At 37.2% G+C, this 23,857-nt stretch overlaps 1 protein-coding gene across 1 annotated transcript in view; it reads right to left on the bottom strand.

The window, feature by feature from the left end:
* Positions 1-227: 227 nt before the first annotated feature.
* The window catches only part of GABRG1 (gamma-aminobutyric acid type A receptor subunit gamma1), a 51,798-nt gene continuing 28,168 nt past the window's right edge, over positions 228-23,857 (bottom strand). Inside the window, exons 4-9 of the mRNA XM_041482636.1 lie at positions 13,081-13,301; positions 10,231-10,313; positions 8,891-9,028; positions 8,612-8,764; positions 5,315-5,526; positions 228-506 (exon numbers count right to left, since the gene is read on the bottom strand). Coding sequence (XP_041338570.1) covers positions 228-506; positions 5,315-5,526; positions 8,612-8,764; positions 8,891-9,028; positions 10,231-10,313; positions 13,081-13,301 — 1,086 coding nt within the window. The remainder of the gene's footprint in view (positions 507-5,314; positions 5,527-8,611; positions 8,765-8,890; positions 9,029-10,230; positions 10,314-13,080; positions 13,302-23,857) is intronic.

The following is a 23,857-nucleotide window of genomic DNA, read 5'->3' on the forward strand; positions in this document are numbered from 1 at the left end:
AATCTCAGGGATATTTATTTTAAAATGTTCTCTTCAAAATACCAGTATCAGTTCTACAGCTGATCACAAGAGGGAGACTACATTATCATATTTCCTCTCATTGTTTCAAATTTTTAAAGCATACAAACAATTTGAGTCATTTTGGACCAGCTCTAATATTTGCTCAGTTAAAAGTATTAATGACTATTCAATTAATATTTTTTCTGAGTTTGTCAAACCTCTGAAATTTACAGATAAAGGTAGCCAATCCAGTAAACAAGGTTGAACAATGCAAAGGCAGTTGGAAAGAAGATTCGAGAATAGGAGTCAATTTTTGCTATACGGATGTGTATTCTTCCTTCTCGCCAAGATCCTGTGCGGCAGTCTTCAAAACAACAAAAGAAACTAGCACAGTCTTTTCCTTCTAGGCACTCATATCCATAATCATCATCACGTTCAGGGAGATGATGAATGTTATTCATTGGAATTAGTGTTGATCCAGGTCGAACAGCAATTGCAGGTGGTTTCTTAAGAAAAAAAAAAAAAAAAAAAAAAAAGGGAAATATAGTTTTGTGTGCTTTTATCCTCACATTAAATAATTCCATAGGCTTTCCCTGGCAACATAACCACCTTCAGTACAATATACAGAAATTCTTATGTTAAAGAAAACAGTTTGGGGAGCTTAGAAAATTATGAACTGCTATATGTAATTAGCACACGCAGGCAAAAGATCATGAACTACTTTCACCTGCCACAGTGAAAATTGGGTTGTGCTGGGATTTGGGAATAGCAGATAATTAGTTACACAGACAGGGTTAGGTGATCCCATCTACACAACACAGACAAACATTTTGAAGTCAGTCACTTCTTGACAACTGGGTCACAATCAAGTCCACAAGCAGGCTACAATCACCACTAAAAAAGTAATGGTGGTCCTCCCATCTTTTGGAGTCCTTAGGAGATGTGTTTCTGGAAGCTACATTTTCACAAAAATAAAAAAGCTAATGAGTTTAACACAGCATCACTGGGGAAGTTTAACAGACTGAGACAGGTAAGACCAGGCTATGCCATCTAACCCTCAAATGTTAAATCCCTAAACAATACAGCCCCCCTTTAGAATCCAAAACATGACTCCTTAGGAGAATGCCACTCAAGTCACCGATTAATTAAGTTCTTAATTCTTACTTTTACTTTCTGTGGTCATAACAATCTTCTTGTATCTGGTAAAAACTCAGTGTAATGCGTTATAACTCTCATCGAAAAAATCTGGGTGGATTATTGCCTAGTACATATAGTGTCTGCTATTCCCTTACTTGTGACTTTTGCCTTTCCACCCTCCTTTTACTTATACTAACACAACCCACCTTTTCCCCTTTTATTTCATTTCTCCACAGTTTTATATGCATCATCCTTGTTTTCCTGATTGTTTCAAAATATATTCTCTTTATCTGTCCTTTATCTTCTCTTTCTAAATCTCATGGCTGTTTTAAACTATTCCATAATCCTCCTTCAACTTACCCCACCCGACCCCACATTTGGCATCGCTTCTAAAATCTTCAGACCAAAGAGAAGGGTTACATTAACACTGCTCTTATATTGTGTTCTCTCTTTTCCACATTCTTCATATTTTGTCAAGTAAGGACATAAAACAGCAGGAAAGGAAGCAGTGAGAAAATATAACAGGATATTATTAACCAATTATACATCATAGACAATGAAATAACATGAAAAAAAATATGGAAAGTGGGAAGTCTTCATTTAGCTTCTTGTAATCCTTTAATGTCCTGTTGTCCCACATCCTGTGAAGTACTTTGGCCAGTACACAGACCTCTGTATATTGTTAAGGTGACATTCTTTTGCTTCAGGGGCATCTTACCCAATATCCCAAGGGATGGTGTTAATGCAGTGCAGTATCCACCATGTTTTCAAATAGCTTTATTTAATAAGTGTCTCTACTAGAGAAAGTTTCACATAGACTGCTGTTTCAAAACTGATTATACATGCTGACCTAGGGAGCTAATTATCATCCTGAAGGACCTCATTATTCTTTTCAGTTATGATAAATACTGACAATACTAAGAAACAGGAGTTACATGCTTCTGTCCTAATTTGAGGCATTGCAAAGAGAGGTTATTTTTATAAAAAACTAAAAATAGGTTCAATTTATTTTTGAAATTAAGAAGAAGTCTTTATTCTGCTGAAGATAAACAGGGAAAGATGCCTATTTCTGATCCACACCTAGTCTGTTCTGCTCAATGTTGGTTTTGCCCATGTAAAATTTATGGGATGAATTGTTTCTACTAGTGGGGTAAAACAGGAATCCTCAACACAGAAACATGATGGGAGAAGGAAAAAATTACAGTACTGCTTTCCACTGTTCACAACACCAGCAAAGACTGGAGGTGGCTACTGAATTACATGTTTGAAGAGGTGGCTTGACTGCAGACACAGTCATCCTGTAGGCTTAACTACCTACAGGAAGTACATAAAATGTGTGCAAGAGGCAATGAGAGGGAAAAGAGAAAAAAAGACCAATAGCTACCAAGAAAATGCCTTTATATAAATTGGAAGAAACTGAAAAAAAAAAAAAAAAAAAAAACCAACAAAAAACCCACAACATGTAGATATAGAAGTACATGTTGATTTTTTATGGATAAGCCTACTGAAACTGTAGATAAAACAGCATGTATTGTGATATCATTTATAATACAGTCTGATAGGATCAAACCCCAATTATTCTGCAATAACACTAATACAAGTACAAAAGGAAGCCACTGTCTGTGGAGATCATGGAAGAGGCAATACATTTATTTCAGGTGAAATGATGATCAGAACAAGATCCACAACTAATTAAGTTAAATCTTTCCTGCCTAAACTCATTATCCTTACTAATGTGGATTTGTATAAGCCAATTCATACTACCTTTCTTGGATGATGCCAGCACATATTTTCTAAGATAAAACTGCTGTAATCATTTGCAAAATCTCACCATTTTTTTCACAAGATCATTTATTGTGGCTTATTGGCATCAGTTCCTGGAATAGTAACCATTTATAGCATTTTGCAGTAGAAATAGAAGATCTATGCAAAGCAAGTTTCCCAAGGAAAAAATCACTTGTAAATGAGTTTTCAGAAGGAATTAAACTGACTTCAAAAATTAAATTGGTTTTTTGAGTTACATACCTGTAACTACAAGACAAAAAGAATTAATAGAAGTCTCTGACAAAAATAAAGGGGGAAAAATAAAAGGTAAAAAAAAAAAGAATAAAAAGAAAAGGATTTGTAATGGTATGACTTCCCATTAACTAATTAGATGCCTTCTTTATTTATTTGGAGCAAGAAAAGTCACAGCTTTTTATAAAACATCACCAGAAAAACTTTTACCAAATTAGAATCCATGCATCTACATATATTAAATTTAATTCTCCCTTTCTTTGTGTAATCTCTTTATTTTGTACGGTCTTATAGCCGTAACATGTTTAAAAAATTCTGTTCAAAATGATTTATTTTTTCAACTTCTTAGAAAGAAAAAGCATCATTTAAGAACCCAGTAAAACACGATTGAACAGTATTTTAGCATTATATTGCTAATTTTAATTTTAGTGCAAATTCCAGCTATTTATTCAGTAAGTTCATAGTTTCTATCTCATCATTATTCTGCATTTAAAGTTTTCATATGCCCTGAAAATCTCAAAGCACTTGGCAGATTATTGCACACATGGGTGATGTGTGAACAGATTCTGCAGAGTGGCATTATTTCATTCAATAGAACATACTTGCAAACTGCTTCAGTGTCTTTTGATTTGTCAGCAGCTGATCTTTAATAACTGCCTGGTTTGAATACAGCAGTACATCCTGATATCTTCACCTACTCTTCAGTGTGCATGCCAAGAGCAGATCTACTCATCTCCCCGCTCACCAAGCGCTGTTGAGACCTCATTGCAGCAGCAACCTGAAATTGAATCTGCTGTGCTGACACTGGGATGCCCCCACATCCTCTGTTACCTTTTACCCTCATAACTCAGCTATGCCCTTACCAAAGCCTGTGTTCTGCTCCTTCTGTTGTTCCCACATGTGTTTCTACCACTAACAGGAAGCAGATTTGAGGTTTCCATTTTCCAGTTTTCCTGACTGTGCTGGATTCCCTGAGGATCAGAGTGATGTCTGACCAAGGCAGCACAGGGAAGTATTAACTCTTCACCACTGGCCTTGTCCTAAATACAGAGCTGATCCCCTTGGAACTGCTCACCAAATGAAGCCTAAGGGGTCTCATTACCCTGGAATCAAGCCCCAACAGCCTTGCAGGGTCCCCATAAAAGAGAGGCCCCACAGCAGTGCTGCTCAGAATGGGTGCACCAGTTCTTTCTGACATAAGCTGCAGAATGGATATGGTTCATAACAGGATTTCTGCACTTCCATACCTGCAATTACTTCTTTAATTTCATATCAATTTCTGTTTCACCTCATACAGAGCTGGTATTCAGCCTTCATCCAGAAAAGGCAACTGGTATTATGGTTCAGGTATGCTCCTGCATTTTTTGATGAGATTTGGAAAGGGGCTTTATAACATTTTCCTTTCTCTTATTCTCTCCAATGTTTTCTTACTTTAAAGACTACCTTTAAATATTTGTACTGACTTCCAACAATAAATGTTTTGGAAAAAACAGTATTCTTACTACACAAACAGAAAGACTCTTAAAATTGAATAATACTTGATCCTGAGATATGTGGAGGTTTACAATAGAAACATCAACTTGTAAAAGCAGAAGGTTAATTTAACCAGAAAGAAACACGGAAGCCAATTTAGAAAAGAGTTAAGATAGAATTTCTGTAGTGGGATTCAGAATACTGGCCAATAATAAGCATTTATTTCCTTTTCAAAACTTTTCAAGACTTAGGTGATGCAGATCCAAAGAAATCCTCATACCTTCAGTCCATGCACATTATCTTTACTGCTACACTTTTAGCTGTTGTCTGCCAGGTGCTGTTTTCAGAAGCACTGTGCCCTACAGAACCATATCTGTGGGTACATACTTCATGGGCAGTTCTAGAAGCACCAAGGGTATGGAATAGTATATCAAACCACCTTAGGCTCATGTGTCCTCATTCACATCTGTGAAATCATCTAAACCCTTTGCTCACTAGCTGTATTTACATAAAATTAGTATAAGCACCCAACTGCAAAAAAAAAAAAAAAAAAAAAGAAAAAAAAAAAGAAATATTAGTGTCAATTATCTTTGAACATTAGCTTTTATACTTAAGGAGCATTCATTCAAAATGAATGCTACAATAAAAACCACTCTGTATATTTTTTTTCTTGTTTGACTAAACTTACTGATGGCTTAGATTTTGCCTTCTTTTCTTTCCCTTTGACTCCTTTTCTGTTGCTGGTAAAGTAATGTAAGGTGCCATATTCCATCAAGGCAGCAAACACAAAAATAAAGCAAACTGAAACAAAAAGGTCCATTGCTGTCACATAGGAAACCTTTGGGAGTGACTTCCTAGCAATTGTACTCAGCGTTGTCATAGTCAGCACTGTTGTGATCCCTGTAAAGAAAGAAAGAAAGACAGAAAGAGGGAAATGTATAGGTGATCAAATCATATTGTCACCAAAAAAAAGTAATCATATTAGCTCTTAATTAATTGTTGAGTCATATAAGGACTGACCCACAGGAGGGGTCAAGCAGGTTTATCACTGATTATGTTCACGTCCATTGGTGCTATGGCAAGAATCCATCCCTATGGATGCAGCATCCTCCATGGGATCATAGAGAAAGCAGCACATTTCCCCTTCCCTTTAAATCCCTCCTATTTTCAACACACACTGAACAAACAATGACACTAAGTTTGTGAAGTTTTATAAATCCGACGTGAAATGTACACATAAATACAGTAGAAAAATGGGTACAAATAAGCACACACATTTTATAAGCACAAGGAAGTCCCTTAGCTCAAACGATTAACATGCTAAAAATGATGCATTCAGAAATAAAAGGAGTATTATTTATCAATTTCAAGCTTTTGGTAAACAAAAGAAAAATGAATAATGTTTCCAATTGTCTGCTTCTGAAGAAGACATAGAAGATCAAATTTGATGGCATTCACAGCTTTCTGGTCTCATTGTCTAAGTTATCAGATATGCTTTCAACACTGTGTCTTAAGTGATAGAAAATGTTTCCCTTGATTCACTTACATACAAGCTAATTAAAAGAACAAATTGGCCTTAATAGCTATGTGTTCAAAATCTCAACTATACCACTCTTCATTGGTTTAGCATTTACAAGGTTTTAACACTTTCTTCTTCTATTTGATGCTTCAGGGAGATGCAAATCCATTTACATAGTAGTCCAAAATTAAGTGTGACCTTTCCTTTGAAAAGCAATACTTGAACACACAAACAATTTGGTATTTACATGCACAAGTTTATTAAAAACTGAAACAAAAACAACCAAACCAAAACAAATAAACAAACAAAACGCATTACACCAGGCTAAAACTGTCTATGGCTCACAAATCAAAGCATGGAATCACTGGTCACTATGGACTGTTCCTGCAGCAGGAAGGCAGTAGAGTTTTCCCAACAGATTTCCCAATGAAATTACATGCCTAAAGGGGCAAACAGATAACCAAAGTGTTCTTCAAAAGTGCTTCAGTCCCGCCAGATACTTTTGAAAACTGATTTGACATTCCTCTGTATAACCAAATATTTAAATGTCTGTCATCTCCTCAAATCTTTTCCTCTGGGAAACCACAATCTTCCAGAATCTTCCAATAGATATGAGAGGAAAAGGTCCAATCTTTTCAGGGTACCAGACCCCAGCACACCCTCCAGGTGGGAAGTGGCCACCATTCCCTGTAGTGACTTCCGTTCAGAGTGTACAAAAAGAGACACAAATTTTTCCAGCCTTGTCTGCTACGTTAAAGGCATTAGGGGGCTGTCACAGGGAGCAAACCTTCAACAGCAAAACAGCTACCTGCCCTCACAAACCTTGCTTAGTTTTGGCCTTCTTGTATTAATTTCTCTTTCCATAAAATTGTGTCTGTTTGACAGGTACTCTCTTTCTCCTCCTCCAGAATATTTGCATGTAAGAAAAGTCATCCTACAAGCTGTCAAGTGATGGCTTTTGCATGTTTACAAGAAAGGAGCTCAGAGTTACCTGCAGGGAGCTGTAAATAAGATATTACAAAAGTTTGTATTCCATCTCGAGTAGATGAAGGCTAGTACAGCTGAAGTGAGAGCTTGAAAACTTCAGCTTAACCATGACATCAAAGACAGATTTTTAGGTTCATGGCATACAAAAAGCACTTTGTAAAAGAAAAAACTGGATACAGAACTAGAAAGATACCAATAGAACACTTTTTTTCTGTTATAACTATTGTATTGAAACTAGTCAGAGTCCACAATGATGTTCAATGAGTCAAAGAAATCTGATTAAATTTCTACATCAAGATCTAAAATTATCAAAAGTAATTTTCACTTATTTATTTGAGACCTTAGACTCCACTAAATTTTGCAGCACTTTCAAATAACATAAAGTTAGGGTGCAAACTGAGATTTTCTTCCCTTACCTTTCCATTAGGCTACTGAGCCATGCTTGCTCTTGCTTACTTTCTCTCTTGACTCATTAATCCTGCAGGCTTGCTGGTGGTCCAGTTTCAGTGAGAAAGGCAGGGAGTTAAAGCGTGGCTCATGCTTCTGGTAGCAAATGATCTTGTAGGGTGGGAATGGAGTGTTCACAGCAATACAGCTGATGAGGAAAATTAACTCACGTCTCTAAATTCCTAAGACACAACTCTCAGCTCTTGACCTTTCCCCAAAAACAGGTTAGACTGCTGTCACTAGTTCTCCTACAAGCATCTCTTCCTGCTAAGCTCAAAGCTGTGTCCTGTGCACCCCGTGTACCCATTTATCAGGCCTTACCTGGGGACTACAACTTTCCTCCAAGGCAGCACAGGAATCCTAAACAGTCAAACTTAGCAGACTGACACCATGCTAAACAGGTCAACCAAGATGACACTAGCACAGAATTATCTTTGTATTAGAACTTGCAACACACTTCAGAACAGTCTTTAGTAAAAGCAGGAGTTTTTGTAAATTATAGGCTTAACTTCTTGAAGTGCAACTTCGGTTGCAAATTATCTGTCCTATCCTGGGTCTAAAAGAATAATTGAATCATTCTACTAAAAAAAAAAAGCCAAACAAACCCATCAAACACAAACAAACACAAACGGATCAAAAAACCAATGCCAAAACCACAAAAAAACAAAACAAAAAAACTAAACCAGATTTTCACCATTCTTGGTCATGTAGTAATGACTTCATTTGTTCCACGACGCTAAGTGTCAGACTAATAATTGCAACATGACTATCCCTGGCGATGATAAAAAAAAAAAAAAAAACATAAAGAAGAAAAAACATATTTATGTGAACAACAGCAGACCAACAAACTTGGATCAGGACTTCCATGCTCAGCTTTGCTTCCTTAAACTCTGTCATGCAACTACAGCAGGATTCTCCTACTCCCAGTGTGGCAGTTCAAAAGAGAGAATGACCAACGGTCACAATCCCTGATGCACATTTGTTTTCTTTGGGACTACCAGATCCTCCAAGGCTGAAAAAAGACATTCTTACCCAGAGAAGTCCTTGCAGGAACTGCATCCTTATTGATCCAAAATGACACCCATGAAAGAACAACTGTGAGTATACAAGGAATGTATGTCTGAATAGTAAAATATCCCATACGTCTGCTGAGATCAAAGAATATTGTCATAATAATATAATCACCTAAAATTAAAAAAAAAGAATAAGAAGTATTTATATGACATCTAATATGGTTTTCGGTTGTATCTTCATCTGTTGTGTGGATCTAAATAGATATTGCACAAAATGAAACTCAACACTTTGCCTTACCAGACAAGGTATGAGAAATTTCAGTTGTATTTCGTAGCCCCACAAATGCAAACTGATACAATCTCCAGTATTTTGGATCTGCCACTTCAACAGAGGTTTTCTTCCATTTGTATTCAATTTCATTTCTGGGATATCCATCTAGAATGAAACAAAAAAAAAAAAAAATCAAACATTTAGCCACAGAATGTACTAAAGCACGTTTTCTGATCTCTGAAGTTATTTATAAACTAAACCAGGTCTGTAAATAAAGTTGATTTGAGACCATCTATAGTCCTTCTGCTACACTTAAAATTCAACCACAAAACAAACAGCCTCAATTTTAAGCCTAGGTAAATGTAAGACCAATCAAAAACTGTACAAATACAAACATTTAGAAAATATCTATCTGGCATTCTCGAACTCCAGTAATAAAAACTGGCTCAGAATCATCACTATTAAAACACAAATGTCATTACATTATCATTAAATGATCAGAAAGAGCTTAAAAGTACACTTCTTAATACATAATTTGATGGTTTAGGGAAGACCTGAAAGGAGGCTGTAGCAAGACAGGAGCTGGCCTCTTGTCCCATGCAGTCAGCAACAGGGTGAGAGGACATCGCCTCATGTCTGCATCAGGGCAGGTTCAAGCTGGATATCAGGAACAATTTCTTCACTGAAAGGTTGCAAAGCATTGGAACAGGCTGCCCAAGGAGATGGTGGAGTCACCATCCCTGGAGGCGCTCAAGAAACGACTGGACATGGCACTTCATGCTATGGTTTACTTGAGAAGTTGGTGTTGTCATAGGTTGGACTTGATACTGGAGTTTTTCTCCAACATTAATGATTTATGATTACAATAGCACAATTCCCTAGGAATTTTTTTTAAACATAGTTTGCATCAAAAAATAGAGCCTGAAGATTGTGGTTTCGCTCATATAAACTAAGTCCCACTGAAAGGAAAAGGACTTCTACTGATTCAGCATTTACAGGAGCAAGTTGAAGAAGACATATCTTATTCTTCCTTTTAAGTATACCATTTGGAACAAATTCAAAGTTGTCAAGTCTTGCAGGCATAAGAAAAAAGTTTTTCCAGGACAGTGCATTTCCATTAACTGGAATAGGCACTGTATTAAGACTCCTAAGCAAAAAGACTATTTTTAAAGTTGCAAAAGATACATGTGATTCAACTCATTCATTAGTGTAGTAAACAATGCAATAAGTCTAGTCAAAACATGAATGGTCAGTTCTTTCTTTTGCTGCAAGGCTTTAAAAAGTAAACACTTGCTCTTCTGATGCCAAAATTTAAGTAAATTTAAAGCCTGAATGTAAAGAGGACAAAAAAGTATTTTACGACGTACAGCTTGAAAACTCCAGAGGACAGGAGTGTTCATCCATAGGAAAATTATGAAGCTGAAGATAACACTCAGCATTAATTGTCAACCTAATTAGAAAAAGAAGGGGAAAAAGAAAATAGGTTACATTCAAGAATTCAGACACTTCCTACTACATATTAAAGAACATGCACAGAAATAAATTTTGCCAATTAATAGATATTATGAATAGCCTCCTGTGTATCAGAAAAACAACATCAAGCATTAGCACCAAAGAACAAAACAGGAATTATTATTGCATGCAACCTGAGGATCTGTGTTGTTTCAATTGGCATTTCAAACCATTTCCAAAATTTCAATTGATCTGGGGGCACCTCTCAGCTCTACAAGAAATAGGGGATAAAAATCAGTGTCTCAAGACAGGGGAAGGAGAGGAGCTTATGATAGCACAAGAAGGAAGTTTTTGTAGAATCCATTTATCAAGTCAAATTGCATTTGGCATCGTTGTATCTGGTAGCTTTACATAAGAGAAAAATTGTGGGGTACATTGGACTTGCTCTACACCATGGAAACAGTTCTGATGAAAACAGTATTTGGATAGGAAAAACCAAACTATGTTTCTACCTGTTTAATGTCTATCTAAGGTATTCAAATAATTCACAACTTAGAAACATTTTAGAACTGGTTTAGGATTCATAATTGTCTGAACTAGATCACTTTCTGCTTTTGAAAATGCTATCACAGATTTCTACAGGACTTCCAAGCAGTAAGTGCAAAACCCATTTCTGCTACCCTTTGCTAGTAAGCCAGAGTAAGGGGCTAGACTTCAAACTGACTTCTTTGCATTTAAAATACCTCCTCCTTTATTGGCAACAATGTATAGAAAGGCAGAATGTCTTCTAAAATCAACTTCAAAAATTGCCATAATGCTCACACACTTGACTGTGTGCAATGCTTACATATTAGACAAGAGATAGGAAAAGACTCTGAGACATGCTGCCAGATAGCTTTGTAAGTGTCTGAACAAAGTATTTATTCTACACAAACTGCCACTCTGACCTGACCAAAGGTTTGTAAGTAAAAGTGTATTTCTTAGCATACACTATGGGAGAGCAGAAGAAAAAGCCTTCCCCACACTTTTAAGAAGAATGCTATGGAGATGCTTTTCAAATTTGTCAACTATGATGTATGCATTTATTGCCTTTATTTTCGGTTTTCAATTTTTGGATAGTTAAACACACAAAGAAAAAGAAAACTAGCTGAGCCTTATGTTCAAAGCACCACAACTAGATCTGGAATCACTGATGGTGCAATGGACAGACCACGGGCCACCCTCAGAGGAGATTTAGTAAGGCTGGTTAACATTTTCACCATGTCTGCCCTCTGAATTGCCAACAAGGAAAGAGTGGTGATACAGGGGAGCCCACGAACCTGGAGCACTGTCAGATCATATTATTGTTCCTTCAATAAGCCAGACATGAACCTCTCAATGTTGTTTTACCTTAAGTCAAATTCAGGCCAGATCTTTACTCATACAGATGTTTGTGTGTTGCAGTGCAGGGTGAAAGCCTGTTCTGCTGTTCTCTTACCAGTTCACTGCACTTTATTTCTCATATTCTGACACAGTAATCTTAACCTATTGCTCTGTGAGGGCTCCAATTATTTTTTTGCCCATATTTATTTCCTTTGGCTACTTTGCATATCTTTAGAAGAATTTTTTTCATTGAAAATGAATGGACACCAGAAGGGTAAAGTCCAAGTATGACTCTACAATTGCTAATTAGAAAAAGAAAAAAAAATTAGCATGTCAACAGAAGGGGATCTCTAGAGACTCTTATAAACACCAACTGGCATAATAAACCATTTAAAAAGTGCTCTTCAGAGATGTCTGTATGCTCTCAAATGATGCATACTAAGAAAAAATTCAATGAAGAGAATCCTTATAAAGCATTCTAATTCTTCTGACATTTGATACATGAGAAATTTATACATTGTTCATACAACATATGCTGCATATGAACACAGCATACACAGCATAAGTGATTGAGAAGAAAGTAATTAAAAGTGCCACTTTTTGTTTTAAATAGATAAATCAAATATACAAATAAGAGCAAAATCATATTTATGGTATCCTCTGCATAGACTACTTCTTGATCAGTTCTTACTACAAGATTTTTTTGCTATATTTAGAAAATATGACAGTGATGACCCTAAAATACTTTCTTTAGACTACAGCCTTTCAAGAACTGTTTGAAAAGTGACTCAAAAATTAATACAGATAGCCTTAAGCTTAAAAGCAGCACATGCATCTCCCATTTGCCAAGTAGAATTATCACCAACATGTTTGTTTATGCCTATTTTGGATGAACAGATCTGTTGATTTTAATAGCTTACAAGTATAAATATGTTAAGAAGTACATGCAGGACTGGAACCTTTGCTTTAATCAAACTTGTTATATTTTTTACTATTTGAAGCATTTAATATTTTACTTACAGAATATAATTTAGTGGAAATTAGATTATGAATATTTAGACCAAAAATAATTAATCTGCAACATATTAGTGATAGACCACCATGATGCTATATACCATATAGCACCCTTTTTTAAATCTTGCCTGTACCTAAATGAGACCAAAATTTGCTATCACCTTCAGTTGTACTTAGGCAGTTATCTTTGCATTATATTTCAATACTATGAATTTCATCTTTTTCATGATCGAATGATGTTTTTTATTTTCTTTTTTAATCATTTCCATGAAAATTCCTATGATCCATAACAAAAGAGATGCCAGGAATTTGATTCATACTCATTATTTTCACATTCCTGGTCATAACAGCGTTTTGGTTATTCTTCTACCCAAATAATAAAAACCTACCTTAGAGTGTACAATACTCTTCCATCACTCCAGATTCGAAGCAAACGATTTGGAGTTGTAATCCAGTGAGCATCAGATTTCCTTGAGTTCCGGAAGAAAGTGTCTGGAATCCAGATTTTTCCAACCATATTGCTATTAAGCATAAGCACCTTCATTGAGCTGTTAAATTTTAGACGACTGTCATACCAAGTCTGGGCAAAAATTATATCTATAGTGTATTCCTAAAAACAGAGAAACAACCATATCTATGTTTACATTCACCAACGTCTGCAAGCCACCTGTTTTTTGACTCGTATATAAATCCAAAGCCACTTCCTCTATTCTCTTCTGTATTACCATTTGCATAGCAGACAGCAGCCAGTGAACCCAGAATGAGAGACAAAAGATGCACACAGCCTTCTGTTGCTACCTCCTCTCCCCTGACACACACTGATTACTTCAGGAAGAAGATATGTGATGAGAGTGTAACTTGGAGGTTCCCGCACAGTGCAATCACCTCTGGGGGCCCTGAACAGAAATTCAAGGGCAACCTTAGTACTTTAGGGTTAGACTATGTTAAGACAGATATTCTATATTTTTAAGAACCAAACAAAGCAAGCTTTCTGTGTTTTCCCCCAAACTTTTCAACACACAATTTAACATTTTTCAAGACATTTCAGATTATGAAGAATTCATGAATATGTGGAAATTAAACATGGCAGTTTGCAGAACTGTTACCATCCGCCTTGTACACCTACCAACATACACACAAAAGTATACATAATCATAATGAAGAAGGAAATTTCCCTAAAGAAATTCCACTTTACTTGTTAAAGCCTCAAGGAAGCTCCTTCTGTAATAGAAAATCAAATTCCTCTGTAAACTTATGGCCAGAAAAGAAAGGCGAAAAACAAAATAAATAGATTCCATTTTATGAAATAATTCTTGACACAGTAAAAGTTGAGAGGGATATCAATACAGATGCATAAAAGAATACTTCTTTTTGAAGAATCCAGCCAGTTGTTTCTGCACTGCAGACAAAGGGGTAAAGCAGCAGCTCTCGGTGTTGTCAGAGCTCTAGACCATACTCTAACCTTAAAGGCAAGTCTCACTACCTGATGGCAGATGTGATCTTTCCTGCACAGCTGCCCCATGAGGGCTTCAATGAGCAACTTGGCAGCTCCCCTGCAGGGAAAGAGCTGGAGACCAAGCTGAAACACCTGGTGTTGGTTGTTCACCTCTCAATTACAGGTTGAATGGACAGGCAAAAGTGAGGAAGAGACAGTGTTCACACTCTTGCTTGAGCCAAAGGAGTTAGTGTGGTATTCACATGCCCTCTGAACAGAGAAAAGCTGTGAGACAAGCAAAGAAGGAAAACGTAATTCTTATCTCTCTTGCCGTGCCTGTGTTGTGCTAAAGTAGAATGCAATATTGAGATTGTTTACCCAAAGTGAGGATGTTTTGTTCCCTTGGCCTATCAGGGCCAAGAAGTGTGTGTGTGTCGGACTGTCACAAGACAGTCACAAGAGAATCGAGTTCTGTGCAGTTGTGAGCAAGGGTGAGTGCAAGGCAGATTCAGTTTAGATGCAATGTATATAGTATAGAATAATAAAGTAATTATTTAGCCTTCTGATGATGGAGTCAGACGCATCATTTTCTCTCCCCTTCGTCGGGGGTCGCCCGTGCACTGATAAGTTAGTACTAGCTTACTAAGTCAATAAAAATGCATAGTGCAGTCAATCAATTCTGGTTTTAAATAAAAGCCGAAGGCTTCATTGATTGGAGTGGATTTTTTTGTTCATTTTCCTATTAAGCAATCCCAGCAGCCAACTGTTCAAGTTACAGATTCCTCACTATGAGTTTCAGCAACTGATACCACCCATCTCTTAGGAAAGTTTGAGAAATTTCGCACTTCATCCTTCAGAAGTGCCAAGGCAGATATTCCTAAACTATCTTAATCTCTCTTAGTTTTCCTACCTCTCCAGATGGGAGAAGTACAAGTTCAGGAAACAGATATGCTAGAGGGAGGTTTCCTCTTGCTCTGTGATGTATGGCAGATGGATTACCACCTGAACTGTGGTAACTCAGTGTTTTCCAACGATTATGAACAACTAATGCATGAGGCAAACAGTGGAGAGACAGTGAAAACAAAAATACTGTAAAAATGCAGTTTTAAGGTGAATTTGTTCTAAAACTTTGCATATTTCTTGAGAGTCACTGCCATCAGAGGAAGATTCTGAAGGTCAAAACAAGTCCTTGACCTATTTTTTTTTTTTTTGTCTGTAAATGGAATTCCAGATACCTGTGAAAACCCTGGAACTTTTTAACCTTAAAATTCAGCTTTCTGTGCTCATTTGTAGTTACAACTGAAAACGAAACTTGCCTTGCTGTAGTATAAAGGAGAGCCCAAGGCAGTGCACCAGAGAAGTGTTTTAATGGACTTTAATGGGACAGAATGAACAAAGATTTACACATTGCCTTTACAATACAAATAGGAGAAAGAAAAAAGAAGCAAGCAGAATCAACATACATGATGAAATGTATGAAAAGTGAAGAACATCTGAGTTTGAAGGTGCTACTCTTAGCAGCCACTTCACAGTAGCAATTATATAATTATACAATTTCTCTGGTTTGAGAAAAAATATTATCAGAGTCATTATAGTCAAGTCCACCCAAGCAAGAAAACACAGCTTGTCATAGAATACCAAGCACCCTAATAAGTTAGAATAAAAAAGGAAGATTATTTTGAACACAAAAAACAAGGGAATGGCCTCAGCGGACTCAGATGATTGCGTTCTTTTGCCTTTCAGTATTAAATATGCAAGTTTGTATCCTGGTAACTCCAAACAGCAGCACTGTGCCAGCTACTAAGCAGAAAATTATTTCTACCCCATATGAAACCAGCATGTAATAGAGGAGTTGTTTGGAAAACTTTTGGGGAAAACAAAAAAAACCTACAAAAAAACCCCAAGAACAATTCTTCATGATACATTTATAACTGTTCAAAAGTAAGCCAGTACACAATAACTTAACATCAGAAAATCAGTAACATCTTGTTTCCAAGCATCTTGCTGAATGCCAAATGAGATCCAAGTGCTAGCCTCTTGTAGCACACCTGAAGAGACTTGTCCTCCTTGTATAAGCTCACACTTCTGCACTCAGACATATCCTTCTCCCTCTCTCTCTGGAATCAGCCAACTACAGGCATAATCCTACCATGCATCCCACCTGAAAGACATGGACTTGCAGCCTCATGTGGCAATTCCAGCAGCAGCAGCTCACCCTGCCCTTCAGCAGGGACCTGGAGACAGTGCTCTGATTTCACCCAAGAACATTTATTCCACTTCTACCATCTGCCTTGGTGACATTACTACCTACTTCTTCAGCATATCTATTTATCCTGTGCGTCCCTAAGACCTCTCTTTGAGGGTACATAACACATCCTGAGGTCGCACTTATTCTTCACAAAATGCATCTTACATGGGATCACATTTTTAGCCCAAAATATTTCCTACTTCCTTTTAAGAAGGGGAAATCTGTGTCTCTAAAATTTATTAAAATTATGTAGAATAATCACCATACTGTCTTTTCCGAGAGTACTTTATTTCTGAAACAAGATGAAAAAAATTCCTTTTTTCAGAGATTGCATAAGCATGCACAACAGCAACAAGATTTATACAATATTCTTTTAGCGCAACAAATCTTTCGAGACAACTATCTTGCTCTCCTTGTTTTCTTACAAAATTTAAAATTAACACTGCTATCACTTCTACTAGTCTTTCATTAAACTCACCATTTATTGACACTGGGCAACCATAAAAATTGGTTTACTACCCTCTCTTTCAAATTAAACTAATGGCAAAATAGCCATGCAGAATAAAGTGTAATCCATCTACGGCTGTGTTAGTCACAGCCATAGCATAATTATTCATATTTAGCCTTACAGGGTTCAAGAACAATGGCACATATTGGCTCATATTTGGCATTTGATTAAATTGCTGAGTACTTTTTTTTCACAGCTGGCATGAAGTGCCCACCTGTCTAATTATTTACAGATAACTTCAATCCTCCTACATCTCTTTCTTCTCTAAAAGATCTTAGCAAACTCCAAAGGCTGGGAACAGTGTGACTAATCAGGGATTACTATTAAAGGGCCAGGCAGGACACAAACTGTGACTACTGACAGACAGATTCATAGCCTGAGTGGAAGTCATTTAATATATAAAAACAATTACTTCAAACAAAGCTGGAACAGCTACTGAAGGGGGATAAATAAAATCCTCAATATGTTTACTTGTCATGAACAGTTCAATTAAAGCCAGACTTCAAAACAGGTAGTGGATTGTTTTTTGGTTTTTTTTTACTGGAAAGCTGTAAAAGAAAGAGAGGCAGATATCATCCAATAAAATTTTTTCTCTTTATAAACTACATCACACATATTACAATATAATATCAATATGGATAGGAAAAATGTAGCAAAAAGAAAAAAAGAATTCTTGGATATTTTTCCTGACAGTCCAACAACTGATTTGATATTCCACAAAAAAAAAAAAAAAAAAAAAAAAAGTGGAGAAAGCAAGGAACAAGTAGCTAAATTGTTGGCTGGATTATGCTAAATGCAACACATTTTGTTTGTTGCATTTAACAGAAGAAAGTGGCCTAGTTCTGTTTTCTGAAACAGAAAATCAAGGAAGAGTCCCAAAACCAAACTCAGAACTACAAAAAAAATGTTGCGAACTACACACCTACAATGCAGGCAATGACCAGTGAATTTAATAGAAAAATAAATAAAAACACATTCCTGTCACGTCATCTTTGCTCAGAAACCCAGTCCAGCTTTACTTCCAGATTCAATGTGTGAAGGGCACCTCAATGTTCCTGTAATGGCACATTCTGAAATCTTTTTCATATGTAGCCCCTCAAAGCAGTTCAACTAACAAGTTGACATGACTTTAGTCAGTTATTTTATCACTCTATTCTATTCTGCCTTCTAATTTCTTAAACTGGAATTCAATGTCAGTGATGAAGGGAATTTTTCAGAAAAAAAATTAAGAAAGGGAAACTAAAGAAAGCATTCCACCAGCCTATATGTTTTCACAATAAGAGATATTATTTAATACCAAATACCAATTTAGTATTCTGACGAAACTATTTTAGAAACAAAAAAAGTCATAGACAAAACCAATAACCACATGCTTTCCTAAGAGGTAAGCAAAAAATAAAGCATCAAGCATTAGCTAATTTATCTTCATCTTCCCACAGTGCTGCCAATAAACACTCGTAACCTTTGCCTTTTCCCTCACCCAAATTTCTTTGGACATCAGTAAAGGGCTATAAAGTAATTTATTAAAATACTTAACCTATCTTTGATATATAACCTCCATTAACAAAACGTTGAAAATGTGGCTACTCTGCCTGGTAGATTACTTTAGAAGCCCTTTAAAAAGTTCATTTTTTTCTGAGCTTCAGGGCCAATGATGGTTTCAGAACTTAAATCCCCATGGCTGAAACCAAAGCAGAAGTAAAATTTTTTGGTTTAGTAAACATTTCAGTTTGGTCTCTAAAGCCATCTGAACTTAGTGACCTTAGGGTGAAACCTAATAGACCCAACAAACCACAGCGCCTCTAACACATACCTGTAATACCACATTAATGATGCTGCAGCCATGGAAGAGCTGAGGGCTGCAGGAAATGCAGTGAGCAGAAGTGCATAGTGTGTGCTTCCAGAGTTCTAATCAGTCAGATTGCTATAACTGTACAGATAGTCACACCGGAGGATGCTATGAGAACATATGCACAGGATAAGTGGAAATATGGTAAATCATATCTACAGAAGGTGAGGGAGTACAGCAAGACCTACATAGTCACAATTCAGGAAAAAAATCTCACTCTTCACATCATAATTTTGCATCTGTGCTAATCTAGTCCTTATTTTGAACATGCAAATTGACAGATGCAAACAACAATACGAATAAAAGGCAAGACTTATTTCAATGTTTTGTAGATTATGAACTATCATTAAAATCTTGCCAATAGTGAAAAGATTAGCTAGAAAAGTAACTAAAGCACTTCAGCAAAATCTATGCTTTTATTTCATCAGCTTAGATTCTGGTCATTTGAAGAGAACATAAGGAGAGGAAGTAGATAAGTTATATACATAATCTATATACATTCTCATGGCAAAAATTATATAGAAAGTTTTCATTTACTTTTCAATAGAAATTTGAATATTACAGCCAGTAGCTCTCATGAACGACATTAAACTCTATAAAGGTAAGAGAAGAGAGCTCAGAACAAAACAAAACAAAAACCCACAACAATCAAAAAACCCAACCAAAAAAAAAAAAAAAAAAACCCCAAAAAAAAGAAACAAACCAATCACCAAACATGTGTAAATGGGTAACAGGAATAAACGGATTAAGGATTTGGCTTGAAGATTGTCAATAGTGATTTATCTGCTCCATTGACTGTACTTTCTAAATTAAGTAGCTACATTTACCTCCCTGTAATTAAAGACACTCTAGCCAAAGCTGAACTCACAGGCAATTTTAACAACAAAGCCTTACATTACTCAAGCATACATGGTTTTGTAGTTTCCCTTTATAAGTAAAGGGAATCCTTCACCATTCAGTATGGTGCAACTGTTTTCAAAGCAAGACTAATTGCACACTTATTGTTTGATCTTTAATGTATATGGTTTTCCTGCCATGGTCAAAAATCCCAACACTGACGGCAAACAGACTTATCTGTGGCTTGGTTTCTACTTTGCGACTCCTGTAAAATACATGGTCCCACATGAAATACAGTATATCTATTTGGTTTTCTGGCTGATGGGGCAGAAATCAGCTTCAAACATCAACCATCTGCTACACTATACAAGATACAGAATATATAAGAGCATGTACAGCCATCAAGAACTTCCTAAAAGGAGCCTCTACTTACTTACTAGTCTTACTGGTATCAAGAACATAACCTGTTGTGGGGTAAACCTCTACAATTGAGACAATACTGTTATTCAAAAATGCAACATCTCAATCAGTATTTACTGTATGCTTGTGATTGACACACTTCAATATAGCCCAAGAAAAAGTATTTTAAACGTGCATTGTCCATGGTGGTCTAAATAAGAACCCAGATGTTAAAGACTCAGTGAAACTTCAATCGGGCAAAACCAGAACAGAATGGAAGCCAAGATCAACAGGCAGTGAAGCTGCATTCACTAATCAGCAAAAGCATATTCCATTTCTTAATAGCTACTTGGTCAGTGCAGTCAGCCCTGCTGCCAAGGGAGCAAGGCAGCACTCTCTCCAGGGTAGGGTTACTTTCTTGGTGAACAGCTTGGAGGTGCTGCTGCAGGACAAGGCTTCCGGAGCGCTCCCCTGTCAGCAAAGTGAACTTCCTGTAGCAGTGAGGAGGAAAACCCAGCTGTTGTTGCCTGGCTTTTAGAGAGAAGGAGGTTCTGTAGTGTCAGCACACATGCTGACAGCAGCCCTTGTAGGGGTGTCCTGGTTCAGGGCAAATTTGGGAGAGAACCCCCAAAGGGGCTCGTTCCTCTAGAAAAGCAGATTCAATTGGCCCCTCCCTCAACTGGTTGGGGAAAAAATACCTCCTTGGAGAAAAGTAGAAAAAACTGTTTATTAAACAATAAAACCTAAACAATATTAAACAATAAAACCTCTCGCTGCTCCAAAAGAGATGGCAAACTCAGAAAAGTGCCCTCCCTGGGCTGCTCAGCACACTCAGTCTCTGATCAGTCCCTCCGGCACTGGAAATGCCGCGGCCCAGGCCCGGCCTGGTGGGCCACAGGTGCAGCTGCCGGTGCTCAGGCCAGAGCAGGTTTAAACAGGTTCAAGAAAAAGGAAAACAACCACAGTCCATGGAATTTCTTTGCCTCAGCTAGCTAAAACTAACTAAAACAAAGGAGAGCTCTGTCCTGCTGTCTGTCCATCCTCAGACAACAGTCCAGGAGGAAGAATGTGGAGGAGTGAGTGCAGTGTCTGAAAACAAACTATGTGCTTCTTCTCTCTTCACTCTCTGGAACAAGTCTTAAAGGTGCAAAACTTATTATTCAGCATAAACAGAACAGACAGTTGGGGATAAAAGCATCACACAGTCAACCCAGGACAAGGGGCCAGTAAACTACAGCAGCTCTCGCTGGCGCACAGCCGCAGAGGCGGCCACAAAAACCCCTGTGGTAAGAGCCACTGCTGAGGTCAGCACCTCAACAAGCTGGTACTAGCTACTGCAACAATCAAAGCACACCCTCTGCCTTTTCTCCAAAACCCAGCTCAAATCTAGGCCAGCAGAATTATTCACACAACTGGAATGCAGCACAGCATGTGTCTGTATAGACAGACACATAAGAAATTAAAGAACAGGTGTGTAATGCTCTTCAAAATATTCTAGCTGACACAGAGGTAAGAGGTACAGACAAAAAATTAAATGGATCTCATCTTAGCTGTAGACATAAGGGACACAACACAGCTGAAGAAGACGAAGTATTTGGAGAGGATATTAGGGCACAGGAAGTAAGATAAACTATACATCAGAGCAGAGAAGTAGTCTGTGCAGCTTTGGGGTGAAAAGAAAGAGTAAAGTGCTGTTTGGGTTAGCTTTAACACTAGTCAATATCTTTGTCTTCTCAATGAAGTGCTATGTAATACATTAACATTACTCTTGGTTTAGATCATCTCAGATCACAATGGAACTATGCAGGCACTCAGTATAGCTTGTACAGCATACCTAACTTCTACAAGGTGCTTGAATTTAACATAAAAGGCAAGATTTGGAAAGCCAACAGGGGCATAATTACAGATAGCAGCTTTAGCACAACACAAGCTTAATTCTTTGTGATATTTTGTAACCTTCACAGAGGGGGAAAAATGGGAAATGAGCAAAAGGAAAAGTAAGTTTAAACAGAAAAAAAATGAGAAACAATGAAGTGGCTTTGCACACATTTACAGGAAGTTTCTTTCAAGCATAAAGGGCAGCTTGGGAGAAACTGATATAAAAAGTTGAAAGTATGGGAGCAGAAACTAGCAAGATCTGAGGCAGAAAATGGCCTCTTGAGGAAAGAAAAAAACCCAACTAAAAATCGCTGAGGACAGGTTTTGAAGTACCTTGAAAGTGAAAGGGAACAGTTTATGTGTGAAATCCAATGAAAGAGAAGACAAAAGAAGAACCTGAGCAAGGGATAAGTCAGTAGAAAATGTGGAAAATTCTACCTGTAGGACATTTCTAGATGGTATGAGTGGAGCCAAGCTGCAACTGGAAAGGTTACAGAAATACGTTAGCATAACAGTGGGAATTTGGACAAGAGTTTTCATGTGATGGGCGAAAAAATAAAGAAATATAAAATCCCTTTGTATTCAGAATTTGCAAGACTAAAACTGAGACTCTACTCCTGGTTCTAAGACTCATCACACCACAGAAAATTTTTAGATTTCAGTCCTCAATGGCATAAATTAATGATTATTCACAGCAACTGAGAGTGAATAAGAGGTGAAAATTTGAAAGCTTTAAAGCTGTGATTCAGCCATATTGAGCTAGCAAAACAACTGTGAACACATATGAGTGACACAGGACAGAATTTAGACTCCTTAGGACAAAAGGAGACAAAGAATAGCAAGCTATTGACAAAGAAAGGTGGCTAAATTTGTGCATGAAACTTCCAAGAAGGAACTGAGCACAGGAGAAGAAAAGGTGACTGTGGAAGACATACTGTGCAGAAGCAACAAAGGAAAAGCTTTAAGAAATACATTCACATCAATACTTAAATAGATCAACTGTTATGAACACAAGAAACTAAGAGACTTTATCATGACGCATTGACAGACTGACCACAGAAAAAAAGGAAGCTTTTTCAGAATTGTTGTCTGGCCCTATCCACATCCACAGCTCAGCACTCCTGCCATTTCTTTAGCAAATTACAGAATCACAGATTGGCCCTGTGCAACTACAGAGCACTTACGTCTGAAATCTCAGGAACTTCAGAGGCAGTTTGGTATTGCTCTGGCTGTGAATGCTATGAATCTGAAACAATACAAACAGGATTTCCAAACAGTATGCTGGCACACTCCACTGAAAACAGGGGAGTGAATAAAAATAAACAGTAGTTGTAGTAGGTGTACCACTACTACTACATTGATTATTATCATTACTGCAACCGTGCCAGCTGTGGCTTAAGTGATGCAGTGGTACAATACGAAACCAGTATTTCCTAAAGCATGAACTAATCTAAGATTTAAGAACCAACCCCAGCACAAAAAAGACTGTGGCCTTACATAGCAATGCACATAGAAATTAGGCCATATTTTACAGAAAAGAGCATGGATTTTCCTAGTCACTTGTGTGGAAAATTCAGTACCTCTCCTGGCTTCCCATTTATTAATGGACAACTGGTAAACTGCAGCTGAAAACAGGAAAAATACTGAATGCTGTTTAGAATTGGGACTGAAAAGATGACTGTTCTCTGCTTCAGTTTCAGAAGGCTACAGCAACATTTGTCAGTACAGTACAGTACTGTAAATGTATTTTCTGTACAGTAACTGTTCAGTACATTACCTGTACAGTAACTGCATTTTCCCTCACTCCTCACCATTCCCTTCAAATTGATCACAGGAATTGGGACCAACTGCCAAAAAGGAACTGCTAGGCTGTCCCAGTATGAGCAGGATACTGCATGTATTTAGCCAATTCTCCCAGAACAAGACCATCTTAGAGGTATTTGAGGTTATTTTCCAATAGCAGTAATCAAACTGCAAGAACCAGATTAATCAATTAAAGCCAATCTTTTTGG

The sequence above is a fragment of the Pyrgilauda ruficollis genome, unplaced genomic scaffold (assembly GCF_017590135.1).
Source record: "Pyrgilauda ruficollis isolate IOZ18807 unplaced genomic scaffold, ASM1759013v1 scaffold1, whole genome shotgun sequence".
NCBI classification, from domain to species: domain Eukaryota; kingdom Metazoa; phylum Chordata; class Aves; order Passeriformes; family Passeridae; genus Pyrgilauda; species Pyrgilauda ruficollis.